General features: G+C 40.1%; 1 protein-coding gene across 5 annotated transcripts in view; it reads left to right on the plus strand.

Annotated features, from left to right (window-relative positions):
* Positions 1 to 24,332, plus strand: part of LOC149318435 (protein O-GlcNAcase) — a 52,774-nt gene that overhangs the window by 11,563 nt on the left and 16,879 nt on the right. Inside the window, exons 1-12 of one of the 5 annotated variants that reach the window (XM_089509696.1) lie at positions 1,918 to 1,954; positions 3,605 to 3,656; positions 9,566 to 9,663; positions 11,653 to 11,783; positions 13,720 to 13,891; positions 14,545 to 14,643; positions 14,744 to 15,028; positions 15,823 to 15,981; positions 16,754 to 17,358; positions 18,225 to 18,399; positions 22,525 to 22,610; positions 23,458 to 23,562. In XM_089509696.1, the coding sequence (XP_089365822.1) occupies positions 1,933 to 1,954; positions 3,605 to 3,656; positions 9,566 to 9,663; positions 11,653 to 11,783; positions 13,720 to 13,891; positions 14,545 to 14,643; positions 14,744 to 15,028; positions 15,823 to 15,981; positions 16,754 to 17,358; positions 18,225 to 18,399; positions 22,525 to 22,610; positions 23,458 to 23,562 (1,989 nt within the window). In that variant the 5' untranslated portion in view covers positions 1,918 to 1,932. Of the gene's footprint in view, positions 1 to 1,917; positions 1,955 to 2,084; positions 2,105 to 3,604; positions 3,657 to 9,170; positions 9,277 to 9,565; positions 9,664 to 11,652; positions 11,784 to 13,719; positions 13,892 to 14,544; positions 14,644 to 14,743; positions 15,029 to 15,822; positions 15,982 to 16,753; positions 17,359 to 18,224; positions 18,400 to 22,524; positions 22,611 to 23,457; positions 23,563 to 24,332 lie in introns of those variants that run through there. The other 4 variants (XM_089509698.1, XM_089509695.1, XM_089509697.1 and 1 more) reach the window with 4 other exon arrangements.

A 24,332-nucleotide genomic window follows, 5' to 3' on the forward strand; every position in this document is an offset into this window, starting at 1 on the left:
CAGAGGACAGAGAAAAGGCAGAATTACTCAACACCTTCTTTGCCTCAGTCTTCTCAGAAAAGGCAAAGGGTGCTCAACCTGAGAAAAATGGAGCAGAGGACAGAACAGGGGAATTTCAGCAGAGAATTAAGTAAAGAGCTAGTACAGGAATATCTGTTCAATCTAAATGAATATAAGTCTCCAAGACGTGAAGAACTACATCCAAGAGTATTAAAACAACTGGCAAATGTAATATCGGAGCCATTGGCAATAATCTTTGAAAACTCCTGGAGAGCAGAAGTCCCAGCAGACTGGAGGAGGGCAAACGTTGTCCCCATCTTCAAAAAGGGGAAAAAAGGATCCAAACAAAAGTCAAAATGGGTTTCAGAGAAAGAAGTCATGCCAGACAAATCTAATCTCTTTCTTTGATAAAAGTACCGGCTTGGTAGATGAAGGGAATGCTGTGAATATAGTATATCTTGATTTCAATAAGGCCTCTGGCAAAGTTCCCTGTGACATTCTTGCAAACAAGCTTGTAAAATGTGGGCTAGACAAGGCAACTGTTACATGGATTTGTAATTGGTTGACCAGCCGAACCCAAAGGGTGTTCAACAATGGCTCCTTTTCATCCTGGAGAGAAGTGACCAGTGGGGTCCCACAGGGCTCTGTCCTGGACCCAGTGCTATTCAACATCTTTATCAATGACTTAGAGGACAAAATTGGGGGCATGCTCATCAAATTTGCAGATGACACCAAATTAGGAGGAGTAACAAATATTCCAGAGGTCAGGATCAAAATTCAAAATGACCTGAATAGACTGGAAAGCTGGGCCAAAGCTGGCTGAATGAGACTACATGTGAAAGAGATTTAGGAGTTTAACATGAGTCAACAGTGCGATGCGGCAGCTAAAAAGGCCAATGCAATTTTAGGTTGCATCAATACAAGTATAGTGTCTAGATCAAGAGAAGTAATAGTGCCATTCTATTCTGCTTTGGTCAGGCCCCACCTGGAATATTGTGTCCAGTTCTGGGCACCACAATTTAAAAAGGATGTTGAGAAACTAGAGTGTGTCCAAAGGAGGGCGACTAAAATGGTGAAGGGCCTGGAAACCATGCCCTATGAGGAATGACTTAGGGAGCTGGGGATGTTTAGCCTGGAGAAGCGAAGGTTAAGAGGTGATATGATAGCCCTGTTTAAATATTTGAAAGGATGTCATATTGAGGAGGGAGCAAGCTTGTTTTCTGCTGCTGCAGAGAGTAGGACCTGGAACAATGGATGCAAGCTACAGGAAAAGAGATTCCACCTCAACATTAGGAGGAATTTCCTGACAGTAAGGGCTGTTCTCCCTTGGAATGTAGTTGAGTCTCCTTCCCTGGAGCTCTTTAAACAGAGGCTTGATGGCCATCTATCGGGGATGCTTTGATTCAGAGTTCCTGCATGGCAGGGGGTTGGACTGGATGGCCTTTGTGGTCTCTTCCAACTATATGATTCTATGTACACTACAATTGATTGTCAGATGGGCAGAGCGTCTAAATTATTTAGTGTTTATTTCCCCAACAAGTGCATCATAATAGTTTTAATCACATGAAAACTCTGGTGGAGAACTTGCATTTGGGACTGATGTACAAACTGCCTGAATTTTCCTCCTCCTCTGTTCCTGGAAGACCAGATGATGGAGGTAGCCAGGAACACTTTAGCGCACCTTTAGCTAGTTTGCCAGCTAACACCTTCACAGGGAAGCTGAATTTGGCCAGAATGAGCCATATTTTAGTCATCTCTCATTTAGTTGGTAATTATTAATTTAGGTCTGTGTTTACACAGTCTTGAAACAACTCTGTTGGCTTCACTTTTGTTTCAGAGCACGTTCACAGTACCTGTTCCTACCTGTAAAGTCCTAAACAAAATGGGACATCTGAAATATTGTCTCCTCCTGCAAGAGACCAATGGATTCTGATGAGTTGCAGAAGTCTCAGGGGTCTGTTGGTTTGTTTATTGATGCCCTGGTCATTCTTTGATAAGCATGATCATGCTAAATGCTTTCTCCATCTTTGCAGAGCCTATACAACTCCCTTGGCTCTCCCTTGCAGAGCCTATGCAACTCTCTGAGATGAGAGCATTGAATGAGGTGGGCAACTTCTTGAAATCTTCATAGTGTTGTCCAGTCAAACTTCCCTGAGTGATAGCTTGCCTATTGTAATTGCTTCTAGATGTAGTTGGTTGAATCCTTCATAATATGAGACATTACTCTAAAAGAAGGGATGGTACCAACTTTTTAAAAAGAAATGGTGGTGAGGCTTGTAGAGTGCCCAAAGAAACCCAAGAAGATGAAATGAATCATGGGCTATTAGTCAGTATTTCATTCTTGGCCGAGATGCTTAGGCAAGTGTTAGGTAATTGACTCCAGACAGCTTTGCTTAAAATCAATCTAGATCTATTTCAGTCTGGTTTCGGGGCTAGCTTTTGAAAACAATGGTAACATTGTGGGATGATCTGTTCCAGGACAGAAACAAGGATGATTTTTCTCTTGGATCTGTTTATGGCTTTTAATACCATTAATCAAAGTAATCCTTCACGATAGTCTGTCTGAACAGGGATGTGTAGGCATCTGCTTATATCCCATTTCCAGAAGTTGGTGCTGTGTGGTCATTTAACATTTTTTGCTGCTAAGCTCTTCAATATCTATTAACACCTGCATGGAAAACACCTGGAAAGTGTTTTTCTGGGAGTGTGAGTGAAGTGATCACCAATGTACAGATCTCCCAGCTCTAATTCATCTTCCAGTCTAATATAAATGAGGCACTTGATGTTCTGTAAAAGTGTGTGGACAGGATGATGGACTGGACAACGGCTAATAACTGAAAATATGGAGTTATTGTCCAGGATCCAGTTTAGTTCTTGTGGAGATAAAGAGCCAGCTAGAGCAGAGTTTTTGAGTTGCTGGTAGAACTGGGATGGAAAGAGAGGGAGGAGAGTAGAGAAGGAGAGTATCCTGATGGAATAGCATGATAATGAGGAAATGGCCCCCAAGTTCCACAAATAAGCTGTTCCTATCAGCGCTAGGATCCAGTTGGATTCTAAGCACTGATCGAAGGGGTTGTTCTAATGAAGTGGAGCTGTGACTGTTTTGGGGGACATTTGCAGTCCCTCCAACAGTAAATAAGAAGTGAGAAGGAACAGGATGAAGAGAAAGAGAAAAGAATGAATTTATAATGAATATAGTCTGTCCACTCCTTAGTCCTCCTCCACAAATGTTGAGCTGCATAAGAGCAAGAGCAAAGATAAAAGGAGTAAGCCAAGGCTGAAGAATGCTAACTTTCACTTTTATACTAAAGAAATTTTCCTTTGTTTTAAGTTCACTGTTCAATCTATTTGTGTTTAATTGTATGTTGCTTATTTTGAATAAGTATTTCAGCATGGACCCATTGGGTGGAGTGGTGATTAATTAACGCATCTAATAAATAAAATATTTATTTTCTGTCTCATCAAAATATATTTGAGGTCCTTTAGAAATAGGAGTTCCATTAATTATTTTTTAAAAACCCTTTGTACTTTGGAATTGATATTTGTATTTCCCTTAAAGTAAAGTATAACATCTGAAGCTGTCTACTTTCAATGTTTCCAACAGGATTTTATGGAAGGCCTTGGGTTATGGAACAAAGAAAGGAGCTTTTTAGAAGGTATGTAACCCTTTCTTTGTTCTGTACCATTCTACTATGCAATTATTCAGTTGTTTTTGTTGTTGTTTAAAAAAATCTGCTGTGTGATAAGGAAAAGCATATGATCAGAAAAACAAGTGGCAAAAAGATGTACGGGATGGAATTTTGAAGAGAAGAGACAACAGTTTTTTGACAGAAAAGCTGAAAAGATTTGAGATTTTAAACAAAACTGATTTATTGTTAATACTGTGCAAAAAGCAAAATATTTCTTGGAAAAGGCAAATATGGAATAACTTTGTAATTTAACTTGATGGAAGAAACAAGAATGGAGAAAGAAAAGAGAAAGCTTTAGACTATAGTGCAGAATCTTCTTCAGGAGAAAAGAACAAAGAAGCAGATAGTGATAAGGAACCAAGAAAAGGAAAAATCCCATCACCTAAACTAGATTAAGATATGGACTCTGGTAATGTGAAAATCTGATAGCAAAGTTAAAATGTGTCTTCTGGACTATAAGAGGTATGAATTCGGCCTAGAAGAGGAAAAAGTTGCTCAGATTTCTTTGGTGTAGCAAAATTAAGACAAATGCGGATTTCAAAAATCATTATGTTAGAAAACCATTGTTGAAAATATGGAATAAATATAAGGTAAGATTCTGTTTTAAAGTGCCTTTGTAGGTTTGATGAAGCTTTATAAGTGAGGGAAAAGAAATTCAATGATAAATGGATCATATATAGGAATCCTTTAGAATTAGAAAAAGGTGAATATAGAATGAAATCCATGGAAGAATTGCATATACAGGTAATAAACATTCAGTGGTACAAAATATATGCTTTAGAGCCTGTAAGATCTGAATTTGAACTAAAATTGTGCACCAATAATCATTTAGTAGCCAAACTTCATAAGTTGCTTTTAAGGATTGAAATGGAAGCTGAACAAATAAAGAATGTGTGGCAAAGTGGGCACAAAATAACGGTTATAATATCCAAATGGATCATGTTAAAAGATGTGGGAAAGGAGTGTAAAGTTCACTTTGAGTTATGATTTAAAAGAAACTTTTTCTAGATGGTATATCATTGGTATTTAACTCTAGAAAAGATTTCAAAGATATATAAGGGTACTTCTGTGTGTTGAATTATTATTATTATTATTATTAAGCTTTATTTATATAGCACTGTAAGTTTACACAGCACTGTACATACAATCTTTTTAATTAGACGGTTCCCTGCCCTCAGGCTTACAATCTAAAAAGACATGACACAAAAGGAGAAGGGAATGGTGGTGGGGAAGGGGATCAGGTCTAGCATTTCTTGTCTCCCTCTGCCAAAGAGAGAAGAAATACTGGAAATTGAAAATGTTGAAAGTGTTGAAAATGTCAGAAAAAGAAGAGACTTTGTATCACATATGGGAGACTTGTGAAAAAGAAAAAAAGAAAAGTTGGACACAAAAATATAATGTGATGGAAGATACTTTAAAATTTAAAAATCTGAAAGTATTTTGCTTGGACTTGTGGAAGAACGAATACAAAAGAAGAGTGGAAAAGTTATATAGTATATGGCAGCAGAAGCTAGACTGTTACATGCAAAAAGATGGAAAGGTGGCTGGAGTAGATTGGAACTACCAGGGGATGTGCATCACTTTTCCTGAGCCAAATATTCCTCAGTTATGGCAAAATAAAATAAAATAAAAATCCCCCAAAGTGTGTGAGATCCATGTACCTATTACGTATGTGGCACAACGCGCCAGGAATGTGATCCTTTTTTTATAAAGTGGTGATTTTTGCCATAGTTGTCAGAATTTTAATACCCGGCAAGTAGACCACTTGCGGGGGAGGAGTTTCTCTTATTTTTAAGGAGGATCAGATGTCTGGGACATTTCCTCCTTAAAAAGAGGTATAATAATTATCTATTTTTTGTGTGTTTGCTTATTTACTTCCCAATAATGGACTAGATCCTAACGTGAGGTACAGAGAAAACTATGAAAATTTAAAACAATGAGGAGTAACGTAAATATTAACAGTTAAAGCAAATTAAAGCACTGTAAAACTTGTACAGATTTGGGCAAAATCAATAAACCACAAAAGCTTTGATAAAGCCATGTCCACGTGGTCCACATTCTTCAATTTGGTAGTGAATTTGGTAGTATAGGAGACTGGTCAGGGTTGCCAAATTAAACAAAGTGGGCATAGAGCCTGTCTGCTACATGTTGCCCACCCATGATTTACATAAAATCTAGTGGGAAGGATAATTAGACTACAGGGAATTCATGGACTACATAAATATGGCAAATACACCTGGTTCTGTTTGTCTTTTTCATCAAATCCTTGTGAGGCAATGTAATCTTTCAAAATATCCTTGCATACTTCGATGAGGCTGAATATTCTAAATAGTGTTGGTTATTCTGGGGGAATTTAGTGGATTATTTGGCTGTAGAAATGCCTCTTCTGGATAAGGGCACATTCACCTACAGTGGTCAGTTCAGGGGCATTGCCAGGCCTAATGTTACTACTGGATTCTTAGGGATAGCTAATTTGGCTGTGGTCATATACAGCTTTTGTAATATGTTCTCAGTGGGGGCTGCTTATTTATTTGTACAGTCTTCCCTCCATTCTCACAGTCTTCAGATTTGCGTCTCTCACTTATGCGTGAGGGACAAACGGAGGGAGAATGAATGGGGCGCACGCCCACACCTATATTCAAGCCAATGGGGCTTGAATATAGGTGAAACTCAGTTTTTGCGATGGGGTCTGAAAAGGGTCTGAAAAAGGAGGGGCGACTGTATTAGATTTCCTAGCACACAGGTGGTCTTAGTATGCCTGCTCCAAATTATATACTGTGGGTGTGGGTCAAGGTTAGCCTCCACTAGGAGCATAGCATTTTTTGAGGCTTTGATGCAATAAAACATCTGAAAGGTTTGTACAACTTTTTTTATTGGCCTTTGAAAGAAAAGTGTGAACTTCATTTCATTTAGCCTTTAAGGACTGAACATGGTTTTGCTTGCCTTTCATTGTTGCTGTGTTTTTCTTGTTTTGTTGAGTATTAATGTATGGTGCTCATTTTAATGTAAAGTAATTTCATTAATTTAGTTACATATGTATGATTTGTAAAATTGTTTCCCTTAATATATTTTTTTTCTTGTTTACATTTAGTTCCCTGCTTTCCTTTAGAAAACTTAAGACAGTGTGGCATGGCTTTCCTTCAGTTTATTTTATTCTCATAAGAATAGTTGTCAGACTAAGAGAATAACTGGCCCAAAATCAACCTCTGATTTTGTGGCTAAATGGGGAAGAACTTAAATACAGTCGACTCTTGACATTCATGGGCACAAGACCCCTACGAAACTCAAAATTTGTGAATAAAGTGTGTGGGGGGGTTGAGAGCAGTGTGTATGTGCACACCCCTCTCACCCTTGCAAACTCTCAAGCAGATATAGCAAGCTCTTTGAGGCACTGGAAGGACAGGGGAGAGCACTTTTGCAGTTCCTTCCTTCCCTTCTAATGCTTCAGGGAGCTCCGATGTCCTCTTGGATGACCTGAGAGAGTTAGGAATTGGAGGCATTACATTGCAATGGTTCCATTCCTTCCTCTCAGGCAGATTCCAGAGGGTGATGCTCGGGGGCAGTCGTTCTTCGAAAACAGAACTTAATTGTGGCATCCCTCAAAGGGCCATCCTGTCCCTGATGCTATTCAGTATATATATGAAGCCACTGGGAGAAATCATCCAGAGACATGGGGCAGGGCATTATCAGTATGCTGATGATGCCCAAATATATTTCTCCATGTCTCGGTCAGCAGCTTAAATTACAGATGAAGTCTCTCCTCTCAGTGAATGTCTTGAAGCGGTAATGGGCTAGATGAGGAAGAGCAGATTGAAACTGAATCCAGACAATACGGAGGTACTCACAGAAAGGTTTTCCCAAACCAGGTATTGGTTGTGTCTAGTCCGGAAACTTCAATTGGTACAAAATATAGCAGCCAGGCTAGTCGCCAGAATAGCTTGGAGTGACCATATCACACCTATTTTGAAATCACTCCTCTGGCTGCCTATTAGTTTCCGGGTGCAGTACAAAGGGTTGGTTATGACCTTTAAAGCCCTACATGGCCTGGGCCAAACCTATCTAAGGGAGTGTCTTTTTCTATATCCATATAATACACCCCACATACTCAGCTCCTCAGGGTGGAATTTATTGCAGCTTAAAAAGACTAGACTGACTGCTACCTCCTAGGGGTCCTTTTCTGTTGCCGCTCCCAGATTGTGGAATGGCCTGCCGGAAGTGATCCATCAAATTACTAGCCTGGACAGCTTCAAGAAAGCTCTCAAGATGGATCTCTTCTGGCAGGCCTTTTTCAAATAGAAACATCCAGCTAAAATGAGCCTCCCATTCTGTATTGTGTGTCACCTTTCCCATTTGCTTTATTTAATTTAATTTTAAACTGTTCATCTTAATTGATTTAATTATAATACTGTATTTTCTGGCATATAAGGCGACTGGGCGTATAAGACGACCCCCAAGTCACATGCAGGCAGTGCCCTGGCCTACTATAGGCCGAATTAAGGGAGTTTGGCACCCACACCCACCGGCTTGAGGGGGCCTCTGTGGAGGCCTGGAAGGCGGGTGCCGTAAGTGGCAATAGGGCCTCCCACAGTCGGGCCCGAAAAGGCACTAGACGCCGCAGGAGCCACAGGAGTGGAGTATCCCGGGTGGCAAGGCATAAGGAGCCAGCTCTTTCCCTCGGCCTGACCATCCCTCTCCTGCCAGACCGGCTCTGGGGCTGCTTTTCCACCACCTTTTCCAGCAATGGCGGCGAGAAAGAGAGAGCCCGGCCGTGGTGCCTGCTGGGATAGGAACCTGCAAGGACACCCCCCCCACCCCCCCACCCCAGAGACAGAGAGGTGGCTACGCCATTCACCTGTCTCTGGAGGCCACCAGACACAACCTGGTGTATAAGACGGGGGTAAAAAAAAAGTCATTTTATACGCCAGAAAATACAGTATGTTTAATTCTTTTTTGGGTGGAAGTGGGGAATATTGCATTGCATTTTCTATGGACATTTTAATATGTAAGCTGCTTCGATTGTTTTTTAACAGAGATGCAGTATATAAACAAAGTTGTTGTTGTTGTTGGAATGAGAAGAAGGAGGGTGTGTTCGCTTTCCCCAAACCCCTTCCCAAGACAAGAGATCTTTCTCCAGGCAGCTCCCAGTCCTGGGAAAGGGTGAGGGATCCTTTTTCCCAAACCCCTTCCCAAGGCAGAGAGCTGTTTGGGAAAAGAGGCAGCTTGGGGTGGGATTCTCCCTCCTGGGCTTTTCCCCTCCCCTGGGGAAAAGCCGGGAGGAATGAGGATGAGGAGTGCATGCACAGCAGCCTTGACCTCGCAAATCGAAACCATGAGTATCAAAACTGCAAATGCCAACAGACAATTGTATATGTAGTTGCAGTGCAACTTTTAACCACCATTCCACACCAGTTTAGTTTATCTTTTTGTAATAATTGTTTCTCTACATTTGCCATTTTTTTTTCTCTAGATCAGAATTGTAACCTTTTCTCTGTAGAGGGCTTTTCTTAAGCGTTATCTAGGGACGAGACAAAAGCAGTTAGTATATGGGACTTAAGTCAACACTGGACAGGACAAGAGCCAAAATTAGGCAAGTCTGTAGCTCCTTACTCTCACCTCCCTGTACATATATGCTCCTTTCTCTGCCCCTGTGTCTTCCTGCCAAACAAGCAATCTCCCAGGGAAGGGACAGATTACTCTTGTAGTGACCTGAACTGATAACTTGCAGAGAGCCTTTGAAATGAAGCCAAGTTTTGCATGTGCCCTAGGGCTGCAAATTGCCCTAACATTATCCCTGCAGAATTTCATGACTTATCCTTGAGTTAGATTGGTACAATGTTCACTTAAAACCACTCCTTGTTTTTCTTTTTACTTCATAGACTTCAGAAATGGGGACTAAATACATATCTATATGCACCAAAAGATGACTACAAACACAGGATGTTTTGGCGAGAAATGTATTCCGTGGAGGAAGCTGGTAATTTGTCTTAATGTTTTAAAGTAGTTATTCATGGTGATGTAGAATTAATTCCATGAGTCAAGATAAAATTAAAGTACTGTTGTGTTGTAAACTGAAGTTAATTACTTCAATATCATAGAATCATAGAGTTGGATGAGACCTCAAGAGCCATTCAGTCCAACCCCCTACTGTGCAAGAATACACTATCAAAGCACCCCCAACAGATGGCCATCAAGCCTCTGTCTAAAAACCTACAAAGAAGGAGATCCTATTTGCACTCTACCCCACCCCTTCACTGAACTCAAGACAATACAGTGGAACCTCGGGATACGAAATACCCGGGTTACGAATTTTTCGGGACCCGAAAAAATCCAATTGGAAATAATTGTTCCGGGTTACGAACGTTTTTTCGGGTCCCGAAAAAACTTTTGGTGCTTTTTGCCGCGATTTTACACCAAATCGCGGCTTTTCCCCATTAGCGGCTATGGGGATTCGGCTTGCGAAAGCCGTTCGGGTTACGAAAGCGGCCGCGGAACGAATTATTTTCGTAACCCGAGGCTCCACTGTACATTATGTACACTGTTGAAATGTCCCCATCTGGGCATGTGCAGACCTACTTAGCTCTAGTAAGGTGACTTCAACCTGTCTTTGACAAATATTCTATGGCTGTCTCTCTTTTCCTTAATGCCAGGAGACAGGAAGGTCTGTATAGTCAAATTAAATCTACAGTGTCCTAACCATGGTCCTACAAATGGGTATGGCCTGTCGTCCTTCAAATGGGTGCATACATTTGTCATGTGAGTGAATTCTGGTGCAACATGACATCTGCACCAGTCCACATGTTTAATACCCACATATAATCATGGTTTGTAACTCACCAGCTCTGTATAACACTATAATGGTTTTGAAAATCAAGGCACAAAAGTGACCATTCCACAACATTTAAGTGAACTCACCAGCCCATACCTTTGTGGGTTAAAGCAGCTAAAGAAAATACTTTAGTTTCATACCCTTACAAGTAATTATGTTTTTACAAAAACATCTTGTTCTGGACTAAAGATTAAGAAACAACTGAAAGGTGACGAAGGAACAGGTGAAAGGGAGAAAGATATTATTTTACCTGTGAGTAACTTTCAAGAAGGAAATCACTTTTTTTTTTTGCAAAAGTCAAAGACAAAGGGAATAATGTGGTCTCTAAACTGATACATGCAACCTGGCCCTGCTGTGCAAGTTTACTCGAAAGTCTGTGACCTTGTTTTTACTGGTACTTACTCGCAAATACATGTATGAGTGCAGCTCTTGCATTACTTCTAATTAACTTGGGATATCCATTGAGCATGTAATTTATGTGTTTGTTAACCAACTGACCAGAATAATTACAATTTGTCAACCTGATTAGACAAGAATCTTCTTCCACTCTGATTCTATTCTTTTTAATATTCATAATGAAAGTACATATTTTTATTAGTCCTATTACCGTCTTTTAATGTGTGTATGGCTCAAAGTAGACGGGCAACAAGGAGCGGCCCTGGCCACAATCAACCTAGGACCGTAGCAATTTCAAGGCCTGCTCTCAAAGCAGGCCACCGGCAGGAGCAGATGGAATCCATTCCTTTTTGCAATGGATTTGGGCCATCTTTGGCAACCTCAAAGTGCTTCGGGACACATCAGGGGTGTGCGTCATCTGAACTCCACTCCCCTGAAGTGACCAAAAGCCACTTCTTTTGACCCATCTATTTTGGGCCTATATTTGTTTTGTCCTGGTAAATCCTGTGTTTATTACCATTGGATTATAGCTATTAAAGACACTAGTATCTATCTATCTATCTCACAGATATACATCCTGTGAAAAATGGATCTGTTCTGACAAAAGAGATTAATTATTTATGTTTTATTCCCTTTGATTTAAAAATCTTTCTCTATAGTTACTCAGAAATATTTTTGTGTATCTATGGTTTATTTTTCCCCTTGTTGATTCTTGCTAAAATAATTGATTTTGATTTCTAGAGCAGCTCATGACTCTGATTGCAGCTGCTCAAGAATATGAGATAGAGTTCATCTATGCCATCTCTCCTGGGCTTGATATTACCTTCTCAAACCCTAAAGAAGTATCTACATTGAAACGCAAGTTGGACCAGGTATCTTTCATTTATGTACACGGTTGTTTTTGTGTGCCTCTAAGTCATTTCTGGCTTATGGCGACCCTAAGGTGAACCTATCATGGGTTTTTCTTGGCAAGATCTGTTCAGAGGAGATTTTCCTTTGCCTTCCTCTTTTTTAAAATACTTTTTATTTTTAAAATACTTAGCTAGTTTATACTGTGCTATTCCTCATAAGAGCTCAGGGTGACTACCAATCTTAAATAAAAATGGGCAATTAAAAATTAGAAACTACAAATACCTAAAATCAAAAATTTAGTATCATAAATAACATGTCTAAAATTAAAATATCTCAAATTGTAAATTACAGATGCCTGCTGAAATGTAATGAAATCAGTACACACAAGCAACTGTCAACGGGAGACTGAGGCCTCACCACATGTGGCAACTCTGTGGCCCACTCTGGGGCATCACAGTCAGAGTTTTTAAATCCTAAGTGGTATTTGTTCTAGTCAGTACTGAATCAAGAAGTCCTTTTAGTACCTGGGTCTTATGCCATTTAGGCTATTGTTCACAATAAAGAAAGTTGTTGTTCCTTTAATTAAAAATCTATTTGTTCTTCTCATGGGTGTTCCTTAACAACACTGTTGTAGTACTGTACGCAAAAGGATCTTGTAGCATCTTTGAGCCTGAGAGAAAGAAGTTGGTACCAGAAACTTTGAGAGATTCAGGGGACATGCAGACCAGCAGCTTGGAGCAGCCTCTGGCTACTCCATCACTGGCCAGCCCCTGATCAGTGCGGTACTGTGGCAGCCGTAAAGGCCCAGACCCAATCTTGGCCACTGCTGTGGTCTCCAAATCAGCTACTGGTAGGAGGGGCTTTCCACCGTTCCTTTTTTTTGGTTGGCTATTCCAGGTTTGAGCATTATTGGTGTGCTCCCTGCGCAGCTTCCAGCCATTTTCGGGGTGTGCGCTATGTGTATGCCCTGCCCTCAAAGCGGCTAAAAGCCACTTTTTCCTGCCCATCTGTTTGGGCCTATGTCTTCTGTGTCAGATGTATGGAATGAAGTGCCTAGGAATAGATCATTATAATTAATAATGAACAGGTCTGTAATAGAATGCATTGCAGGGGAAGAAAGGAATATAACTCTGTAAAGTCTTATTTTTGTCAGCAACTGCTGGGCCCAATAACCATTGTCAGAAACTCCTTGGCTTATAAACCAATTCAGGAATATAGCAGAGTAGCTGTCAATTTGCAGAAATGTGTTCACAGTCCTCAGTGAAGATAACAGCCACTGGATGTCTTCCAGGAATGAAGGAATGCAGGATCCTCGGGAATGCTCCAGCAAATGCTGCACTGGCTTCTGCTGATTAACGACCAGACAAGAGCCAGGCTCCCCAAAGTGCTTATCTTTATTTACAGAGTGCAATGCCGTCACCAGCGCTATCATACAGAACTCATGAAACTAAACTCCTCTCAAACCCACACAGAATACTGGAAGCGGTCTCACAAACTCAGCTACTTCCTGTGTCACACAGTAAAGTGTCCTCCTGTCCATACAGACACGTGTTCATCTTTGTGCTTTGCTGCACGCAGGCAGCAGACTGACCTTGTGCCTATGAGCATCAGCTGTAGCAGATTAGCTTCGTCCTTGTGGTGCTGAATGCCCATGGTCGACACACACATCTAAGCATTTCAGTTAGCTTTCTTTAACCCTTGACAATTTTATACTGGGCAAGAAAAATATTTTAATATTGGGATACTCTACTTTTGGTATATACATAGACTTGCACAAAGAATAGTCTAGAATGTATGTTAGCAAACACTTGCTTTAGGAAGAATAGCTAGGCAGAACAATTGGTGTCCTGAGTTTGTTGAAGTAACTAATGATCATTGTTTCGTAGACACGAATCAATGCCTGTGTTGCATTGCTCTTGGTTCTAGTCTTAATTTTTTATTCCTTTTCCTTTCTAGGTTTCTCAGTTTGGCTGCAGGTCTTTTGCATTATTGTTTGATGATATTGATCATAATATGTGTGCAGCAGACAAAGAAGTGTTCAGCTCCTTTGCTCATGCCCAGATTTCAATCACAAATGAAATTTTCCAGTATCTAGGAGAGCCAGAAACATTCCTGTTCTGTCCCACAGGTAAGATGATAATGCAAATGCAGGGTTTTGGTAGGAGTTGAATCAATTCCTGTTGAAGTATTCCTACTTTCATCTCCTTGTGTCTCTTGAAGACGAGACTGTGTGATACTATTCTGCAACAGGGTACATTAAAAAACATTTATGGCTATTGCTGCCATCAGTGGTCTACAGTGGCTGGCTGATCTTCCTGGTCATACCAGAGATTTTAGTCCCCAACTCCTTTTGTTACAGGCAAGCCTTCACTTTTCCAAGGAAGTGTTGGAAAGGTTATGAGTCCCACTGTTTGTTTAGAAGATTTATATCCTTTCTTTTGTAGTTCAAGGCAGATTAGAATAAATTGTATTACTAGAAACACACTGATCAAAGTAGATGAGCCCAACAACCCTAGTTTTCATGATCAGTGGATGGGGCCAAGGTGTGCAGATTCTTTCATATCTGCAGTCACAGGGTAACTAGTAATTTGAACTAAGTATTTTGTCTGATGGGGCAGGGGTGGGAGCAGCTTCCTTAGAACTTATTTTTCAGTCACCATTGTAAAGCCAGGATGGTCTTCCTGGAAGGCAGCAGATCTGGCAGTGACCCTTGGTCCTTTGGCTCATAGAAAAGTTTGAGATGTGTTTCCCTTCAGTTAAAAATCTGTTTCTTTATTCTAGAGTATTGTGGCACTTTTTGCTATCCAAATGTTGCACAGTCTCCTTATTTACGAACTGTAGGAGAAAAACTGTTACCTGGAATTGATGTGCTATGGACAGGTGAGTGTTGTGCTTTTTCCAGGTGAAACCTAATTAGCCTGATCTGTAAATAATTCCACAACTATATTTTGGTCCTTTAACTTTAGAACTATAATTTTAGGTCCCAAAGTAGTATCTAAAGAAATTCCTGTGGAATCCATTGAAGAAGTTTCTAAGATAATTCGCAGAGCTCCAGTCATCTGGGACAACATTCATGCTAATGACTATGATCAGAAAAGACTGTTTCTTGGGCCATATAAAGGTCGATCTACAGAACTCATCCCACGCTTAAAGGGAGTCCTGACCAACCCAAACTGTGAATTTGAAGCCAACTTTGTTGCTATTCACACTCTTGCAACTTGGTACAAATCCAACATGAATGGAGTAAGGAAAGATGTTGTGATGAGTAAGTTGATCGTATGATGTAGACTGTCTTGTGAAACAGTCCTTATAGAATATTATATATCCCAAAGGGAGATTTCTCCTTCAATTCAAATGTCTTGCTTCAGGAAACATGTCTTTGTTCTAGATTCACACAAGCAGGCACTTCTATTGCTATCAAGAGATGACAGCTTGATCATTCCTGTTTTAAAAAGCAATGCCAATGAGGGCATTGTATAATTTGTAAATATCAGACCCGTAATATCAGTGGGTGTGTATCTTTAACATAGACTGCAAGGGGGTGGGGGGAAGGAATCAATGAATAAAGTATATAAATGCTATTGTCCTGTAGTTTGCTTTTAACTTATAAAGTTGAATGCTGGCTCCAAAGTACCATATGGCTGATTAGTGTGATCATTCAGTACACAAAAATGCAGTTTGGAATTATCTTGGCCTTCAAACATCCAGCTAGATTTTTTTTCTGATTTACATACCTAAATAATTACTGAAATGCTCAATAATTTGTGTGGAAGACATCAAATTGTGCAGTTTTTAGAATTGTTGATCTTGAGCAAATGTCACCCTCCAGTTGCTCTTCAGTAGGTATTATATGACCAGATTTGGTAATTACATTTCAGAAGCAAGACCAAATCACAGATCTTGCATGAATTTATTTTAAAACAATGCTGATTTATTCCATTGTAGAATTCTCATGCCTTGATAAGTTTAAAAAAAATGTTTAGTTTTCCTCTTTAAATGATATGCATGGCAATTTTGAACCTTACCAATAATATACTCTTTTCTTGACACACTGTACAGCTGACACAGAAGACAGTACAGTTTCAATCCAGATTAAACTGGAGAATGAAGGGAGTGATGAAGATATTGAAACAGATGTACTCTATAGTCCGCAGATGGCCTTGAAGTTGTCATTAACAGAGTGGCTGCAAGAATTTGCAGTACCTCACCAGTACAGCAGTGAGTGAGATCTATGGTTTTATCACATCTAAAGCACTGGAATGAATGCTTTATGAATACTCAAAAGGAAAGGTGGCTTTCAGACCCTTAGCAGAATTTACAAAGATTTATACAAAGCATTGCTACTGCAGCTTTAGTTCCATAATGCACAAAAAACATTATTTTAGTTTTAAAAAATTCAAAATTATGCTTGGTGTTTATCATCCTGAAAATTGTGATGAAGTTGGTGTTATTTAAGTGCAAACAAAAAGTTTATGGTACTAAGTCTTTATATTAGTATCTTAAAAGAAGGAATGACTCCATTTTGTCATCCATCTTCTGTTTTTTCTGACAATGTAGGTGTAATTTACACCTCTTAAAAGATCAGCCAGAAGGCTGATTGTGGAAAGAACCTTTGTTTAGAAAAATATTGTGCACTGTCAGGCCTTTTCAAAATAGGTGTCATTGTGGGAAACTTAAACATTTACGGCGGGCCTTCCATATCACACCCCCACCCCCACATGAATGCCAAAAAAAGTGGATGATTGCACCCCATGTTATTCAGTGACGACAATCTGAATGCACATGCTTCAGCATGTGCACATTCACATTGTTGCTATTGAATAATATGTGGCGGTCAAGATTGTGGCTCAAAAACCCATTGATATGGCAAGCCTGCTGCACATGATTTTAGACATGGTAGAATATGTTGTTTGTAAACAAAACTGTTTACATGTAGGAAAAAGCTGTGAAAGAACTGAATTGTTGCTGCCTGTCTTTTCTTGGTTTACAGGTAGACAAGTGGCTCATAGTGGGGCTAAAACAAGTGTTGTAGATGTTCCTCTCGTTGCACCATCTGCTTTAAATTCTACCACTGTGGTTACCACAGTTTACCAAGAGCCTATAATGAGTCAAGGGACTGCACTGAGTGATGAGTCTCAGGTTCTGGTAAAAGAAGAGGAGAAGAAGCAACTGGATGAGGAACCAATGGACATGGTGGAAAAGCAAGATGATACTGATAAGAATATCAATCAAATATTGACTGATATTGCTGAAGCAAAAATGTCAGAGGAGCTGAAACCAATGGATACTGATAAAGAGAGCATAGCTGAATCAAAATCTCCTGAAATGTCAATGCAGGATGATTGTGGTAGTGATGTTGCACCTATGCAGACAGATGAGCAAATGAACAAGGAACAGTTTGTGCCTGGTCCCCATGAGAAGCCATTATATGCTGTAGAGCCAGTGACTCTGGAAGATCTTCAGTTGCTTGCAGACTTATTCTACCTCCCATATGAACATGGGCCCAAAGGGGCTCAAATGTTACGAGAGTTCCAGTGGCTCAGAGCTAACAGTAGTGTTGTTAGTGTGAACTGCAAAGGAAAGGACTCTGAAAAGGTGAGTGGATGATTTATTTTAAACATGTTTTTTGTTTTTTAAAAAAATTAAAAGTAGAATAACCAAGTAAATGTATGACCTGAACCTAACCCGTATAAAACATATCTGGGGTTGGTTACAGAGCAAAATACAACAACATCCGCAGAATAGTGATTCCTTTATGGGCCAACTAAAATGCACAAAATACATCTGACAAGCTAAAACGCTTGTATAAAGATTAGTAAATTATATACATGGCTTAACTGGTGTCCACATGTATCATAGAATAATCTTCATTTTTTGGATGAGTGAGATACTCCTTGATCACATTGGTTCTGAATACTGAAGTGATGGATAATAAAACAGTGGCAGAGTCTCAGTTATTTCCTTAGATCTTATTTGTAGAAAAATTCAGTGTGTGACATTTGGTGTTCATCTTTAGTCCTTTTATGACAGCCTTTGGCGGGGTACAGACCGCCGCTTTGCGGCGGTCTGCCGCCGCCGCCAGTAGGTCCGCGGGGGAGCCGGAGCCTTCAGACGGCCCGACTCCCGCGCGGACCGAAAAAGAAGCTCCAAAATGGAGCTTCTTTTACCGTCGCGTTTGCGACGTAGCGAGGCGCCAGGGGCGCGCTCACTACGTCACAAGCGGCGCGGCGTGTACGGACGCTCAGCGTCCGATACGCAAAGATGGCGGCGCCCATGTGGAAGGGGCGCCGCCATCTTGTACGTATAGGATACGTACTAGGGTTAGGGGGGTGCGGAAGCACCGCCCCTTCCTAACCCTAGTACGTATTCTATATGTACTAAATGGCGGTATGTATCCCGCCTTTGACTTCAGAAGTGGGATGTAACAATTTGAAAGCATAAATGTGAATCTTCTTCATTAGATTGAAGAATGGCGTGCTCGAGCTGCCAAGTTTGAAGAGATGTGCAACTTGGTGATGGGCATGTTTACTCGTCTTTCCAACTGTGCCAACCGGACAATCCTGTATGATATGTACTCATACGTCTGGGACATCAAGAGCATCATGTCAATGGTGAAATCTTTTGTGCAGTGGCTAGGTATGTTCTTCAGGAACCAGTTATAGTTGGAACTAGCATATATGATTGTTTCTTATTAGCCCACGGGAAAAAAAGAAAAGTTTTAATATGGTCAGTTTGACCTTTAATCCTTTCCCCATTTCTATTCTTGCTTTCTATTCTGCTTCAGTATAAGACCTGCATCAAAAATAATAATGGCCATACAAAGAATGTTTGATCTTGAATATTTTTTCTTGGGCTAATGAACTTAAACGTTGATCTCTGAAATATGAGTGTTGACTTAAACTGAATGCACACTGGACCTTGTTGCAAAATTGGAAATGACATGAAATGTGACACTACCATAGCTATTTGCTGCTTGCTGTGTCTCAATAACATTATTGCTGTCTTCAACAGAACAATTGCAGATGTGACCTTTCAGTGGGCCTGGCCAAGAGGGAGCCGAGTCTCCTAGCCCTTTCTTTGCGCATGCGAGCTTTAGCATAAGGCTATTCTGGTGCAAAAGTGATTTGTTTTGACAGTTGCAAGATGCTTGATTTGGGGCAAGGATAAGAAATATCAGAGCTCTAGTCTGGCTTTTTGCTAGGCTAATGATCTCTGAATAAAACTCGAGAGCCCCTTTTTGTCTGCAGCCTTTTTAAAATTATGGTTTTGTTTTTGGTTTTTTGGAATAGCACCAGCATGGCCTGGGTTCCTCTAGTGACTTCATTTCACTTTCAGGTTTCAATCCAGCTGTAAGGAATATGCTGTGGACTTGCCTGATGTACACAGCAGGCAGCAGTACTAATGGTTTCCTGTCACATTTTTTGTAGTTGTCACAAACTCCATAGTAAACATATTCCACGATACTGAAATACTGAATCAGCCTGCAGTTTCTGGATCACTTAAATTGTAGTATATCATACATGGTTACAGAATATAAGATACATTTAAAGTCTTGAGTTATTTGCTAGATTATTTGAGATTGCGTTTACAGCCAACTCTCTGTATCCACAGATTCAACCATACACAGCTTGAAAATATTATTATACACACACACACACACACACTCGCAAAAGCAAACTTTGATTTTGCCATTTTATATAGGAAACACCATTTTGCTGTGCCATTGTTTTTAATGGGGCTTGAGCATCCATGGATTATGTTATCCACAGGGAGTCATGGATACCAAGGGCCTACTGTAGTTGGTATCCAGGAAAACACTTTAGAAGTACTTTAAGACTTTAAGGTTCTAGCGAAAAGAAAAGGGCTTAGTGTATGCAACATTTTGTAGTAGGTATATTTCTTTCAACTAAACAAAGCATTCAGAATTTGAAGCTTAGAACAGGTTTATGATTGGGATCAACACTGACTTTGTGGTGAGTTTTTTTCTTTCTCCTTAGTCTGAGTTGAGGGATAATAGGTTTACATACAGGAAAGGAACAGAAAAATAATATCAGCCAATTGCTACTGCAAGGCTATCAACTCTTGTTGTAAAGTTGGAAAATAAGACTTAGTTATAAATGAAGTAATTATTGTTTACAGATTTAAATTTCTGTAGTCCCTAGAGTCCTAAAATGATTCTCTGATTACCCTTTCAATAAAGAACATTCTGCTGGAACAAGGCCAGGAACTAGAACTATTTTAACAGTTAATAATCTTTTGAAGAGGGAGGTCATTAGTTTCTAAATGCACATTTCCCAACAACAATCTAGTGTCCTTTGTCCTGTGGTTAATTGTTGCACTTAGTACATCAGATAATTGCACAGGAATATAAAGTGTATGTTCACAACTGTGACTTCATTAAAGGCATAGCAGGATTTCCCCCTTTTATCTGAAATCTGTGGTTCTGTCATGACAACATTTTGGGGCAAATATCTAGTGCTCCATTAGCAGAACAGGCATAACGTCTCCCAAACACAGTAGGGCTGTCTTACCTCATTTTGAAGTAAGTGAGGTTGATGTACCTTACTTTCTGAAGATGGAGCTTCTGTAAGACCATTAAGTCCAGCTTCTAAAATTAGCTAATTCACTTCATTAAAAAAAAAAAACACTAATGTCACTTGATGGGCAAAGTATTCTTTATAAAGTATCTTATGCTCACAAGAGACTCTTGGTGATCTCCCAAAGTGATCAGATCCTGTTGGCTGTTCAAATTCAGCAGTATTGCAGCATCAAATTGTTTTCAACCCAATTATCAGGACACAAAAGTTAATATCCAAAGAATATGGGGATAATGTCACATTTTTTAAAAGGATGTATTACAAATAAAATTTTCACTCAATTATAGATGCTTTACATAAGACGTTTTAACTTCAGTTTTTACTAAACCTGTAAAAGAATAGTAATGCATCTGTCAAATAAATATATTTGGTGGCTTACATTCCCAGTTGTAGTGCCATGAGGATGGCCTCTTTAGCCAAGAGTACTTTTTGATATTTGACACTGATCAGTAGTAAATTCAGTACATTTATACTTTACTGACATGTTTACCTCCATATCTTGTCTTGCTGATGGTTGCAACAGTAGTTGATGACATTTAGCTGATGACGTGTATTGCCCTAAAACTTGAATATCACTTACTACACAGGACACATTATGTCAGAATGGCTTAGTCACTGAAAGTTAACATGCAGAGTGGTCCACTGAAGGCTGATATCCTTACTCTGTCTTTTAATCCAGCTAGCATTCAGTTTATATAACTAGTGTGGATAATACTATTATGGATTACTAATGCCTTCTACTGTCTTCTTCCCCAATGTGTGCAGATGGGAGAATCTTCAGCACAAGCGTCTGCTGCTTTTGGATGGACCACGCCAGATGCTTTCAGCGTGTCGTGATTAATAATTTTTAAGATGAGAAGGTTCTGTCTGTGAGGCAGCTCAGTTTAGGGGAAGTAGGCATGGGCTGAAGTCACATTTGCGCAGCGACTCAGGCATTAACTCTCGATTTTCATTCATACAGCTCTTCATTCATGCAGCTCTATAAAGTGTATAATAACTGGAATGCTAGTTACAGTGTAGTCTCAAAGGAGAAATACCCCAAGTTAACCGTGAGTCTCTCTACATGGGAAACTCTGAAATGGAAACGGCTGAAACTCAAACTGGCATGTTTGGGGTCATCTCAGACTTGCTATATTAAATACTATTTCATAATTTGATGGTAAGCATCAGTATCCAGCTTGGTTCGCTTTGAGACTGCCTGGCTAGCATGACACATCTGACTGTACTGATCTGAGATTGTTACTTGAACAGGAAGTAGATCGCTCTCCACAAGAAGAAACAAACTTGCGCAGCTTATCTTATCAGAAGACTAGGCAGGTCACTTAATCACATCATTTATTCACCTGCCTGTCCCCTCTCAAAGATGTTCGGTATGCTAATTTGTTTTATACTTTGCATAACAGAACAATCACCAAAGCCAAGCATTTATTAAATATTATAACTAAGTTCTTAATAAATGGTACAGAAGACTTAAAGCTCTTAGAAAAGCTGGCTGCCTGTGGAATTGTGGCATTCCTGACATAGTTGAGGGCAGGGAAAGTAAAATATTGTACTATAGACTATTATTGCCTTTATGGGTGACAAGTACGCTGTCTTGTGTGGTTGTAGTGCAGAGCCACACATGTGGGCAGAGATGGTCTCTAATCTCTTTTATGAAAGAGGCCTCTGTTCTGCATAGCTGTTTGGGCTATTTTATCTCATACCAAACCTAGTTTTCTGGCAAGATCCAACCAGTATGAAAATGTGACTTCAGACAGGTCTGAGTATTTTTAAAAGGGCTGTGATAATGGCTTATTACTAGGCATCCCTTATCGGGTGACACTGGGTGAGATTATTTCCCAGTGTTCTTAGTGAAGAAAAAACAGTCTGACAAAATTACTGTTTGTATGTCTCCTGTAATTGTATAGAATGGGGCATCTTAGCAGTATTGGATTGTCTGCTCTCACTGTTACATTATTTTGGTTTTATTAATGAAAAGCACAGGCACCTAGGAAATATTAATCTTTATGCACTGTGCAACATTATTGCAGCCCTAATGCTTCTTGGATTATAGCTCAGTTAGAGAGTTTTTCCCACAAAGTATATGTTAGCTTGTTCGACATTTTAGTATCTCAGGAAATTCCCCCCTCTCGTAACGTTCTCCGCTTGGATCTGATCTCCACAGGGTGCCGTAGTCAATCTTCAGCACAGTTCTTAAGTGGAGACCAAGAACCCTGGGCCTTTAGAGGTGGTCTAGCAGGAGAGTTCCAGGTATCAATATGAATTCACAACTGAATGACATTGTCTTTGTTTGAGAAATCTTTTATTGCACATCTGAGGGCTGGAAGGCTTGGTCTGCCGAAGGCTTTCTGGTTCCAAACCCAAACAGCCTGACAGCTTTGTTTTTAAAATAATTTTCCTCCCGTTTCTACAGTAATATCCCAAGGAGATGCTGCCATTCCCATGCGCTTGCGAAGCGCAGCGGCTTTAGTTGTACATTTCACATTGTTTCTTTGCAGGTCGCACAGCGTTTTTATCTGCGCCCGCAATTGCACAATGCGCGCCTGCTTGCCTGCCAATGAGAACTCCATGAGCAAAGAGATCATGATGCTGTGTATTCTAGGGTTATCTCAAACAAAAATGGGTAGTTTTGTTCCTGAATAACAATTGGCAAGTCAGTTCTAAAAGTCTGTTTATTCTGTAATTTGTTCATGGATTTTTCAGAGGCTTACTTTCTTCCCCCTCACAGGTGCTCTCTGCGCACAGCCAATTGAGTCAGCACGTTGTTTTTGGGTTAGTGTCTCCTCTGGCCAGTTAACCCTCTTCAGACCAAACCTTTCCTCCTAACATGGTTATGTTATGCTGACAGCATAGATGAGAATTGGCAAAATAATGCTAAAGCAGAGTTTTAATGTAAATTCCATTAAGTTGTGTATCTTAAGAACTTCTGTTCGGTTATAATGGCAAAGTGGTCCTTACATTTGTAAAGTCTGCAAAACCCTACCTTCCTCTGGGGTACCTGCAGTAGCAAAAATTAACTTGGGAGTCTGCAGTGCATATCCAAGAATGTATTGCATCTTGCTTCTTAAGCACTTACACTGACTCTTTGTCTTCACAGCGTTTGCTGCCTATTGAAGGAGCAAATGATCTGTTTTTTCAGCCACCTCCTCTGACTCCTACTTCCAAAGTCTACACCATCAGACCCTATTTTCCTAAAGACGAGGTAACTCAAATTCAGCCATTCTCATATACAATTCTTCTGTAAACAAAAGCTGCTGTTCCCTTTATTTTGTCCAGGTTCATTATTAAGTGTGTCTTTTGAATGTTTCACAGAGGTGTGGCTCAGGTGGAAAAATATGATCTTACGATACAGTCGAATGGCTCATTTGGAGTTTATTGCAAATCAGTGGCAGATTCAGAGATACTTTAGAACAGTGGTCCCCAAACTCTGCTCTTTAAGGGATTTTGGATTTCAGCTCCCAGAATCCCAGACTATTGGCTGAGGCTTCTGGATGCTGAAGTCCAAAATCCCTTAAAGAGTACAATTTGGGGACCACTGCTATAGCAGATACTTTTCCTAGGCTTTTTTCTGTATAGTTACTTGACTCCATGCTAGAAGAGAATGTAAATGAGCAATCCATTGATCCCATGGTCTAGTTGACCATTAAACTTCAAGTCTAAGTTTAACCAGCAAATAATACACTCATTTCTATAGAACCTTTAACTTCTTCTTCGTGGTCTCTGCAAAGCACACAAATGGGTTATTCTGCGCCTGCACAGCATTTCCGGATCCTACTGGAATCGCTAGGGAAGACTTTTGGGTGGTAGCTCCACCCACCCTCTAGGCAGGATGTCTTCCTGCCTTTTCTCAGTTCCTTTTGTCCGCCACGTGAACAGCTTAGGAACCTTGCTTAGAATCGTTCCTTCCTTATCTTTCGCTTTCGTTTACTGCATTTGCTCTGACTTCTTTTGACTGACTACTCTTTGGATTGT

This window comes from Sceloporus occidentalis, unplaced genomic scaffold, assembly GCF_023333645.1.
Source record: "Sceloporus occidentalis isolate IW3139 unplaced genomic scaffold, rSceOcc1.0.p SCAF_2, whole genome shotgun sequence".
NCBI classification, from domain to species: Eukaryota; Metazoa; Chordata; class Lepidosauria; order Squamata; family Phrynosomatidae; genus Sceloporus; species Sceloporus occidentalis.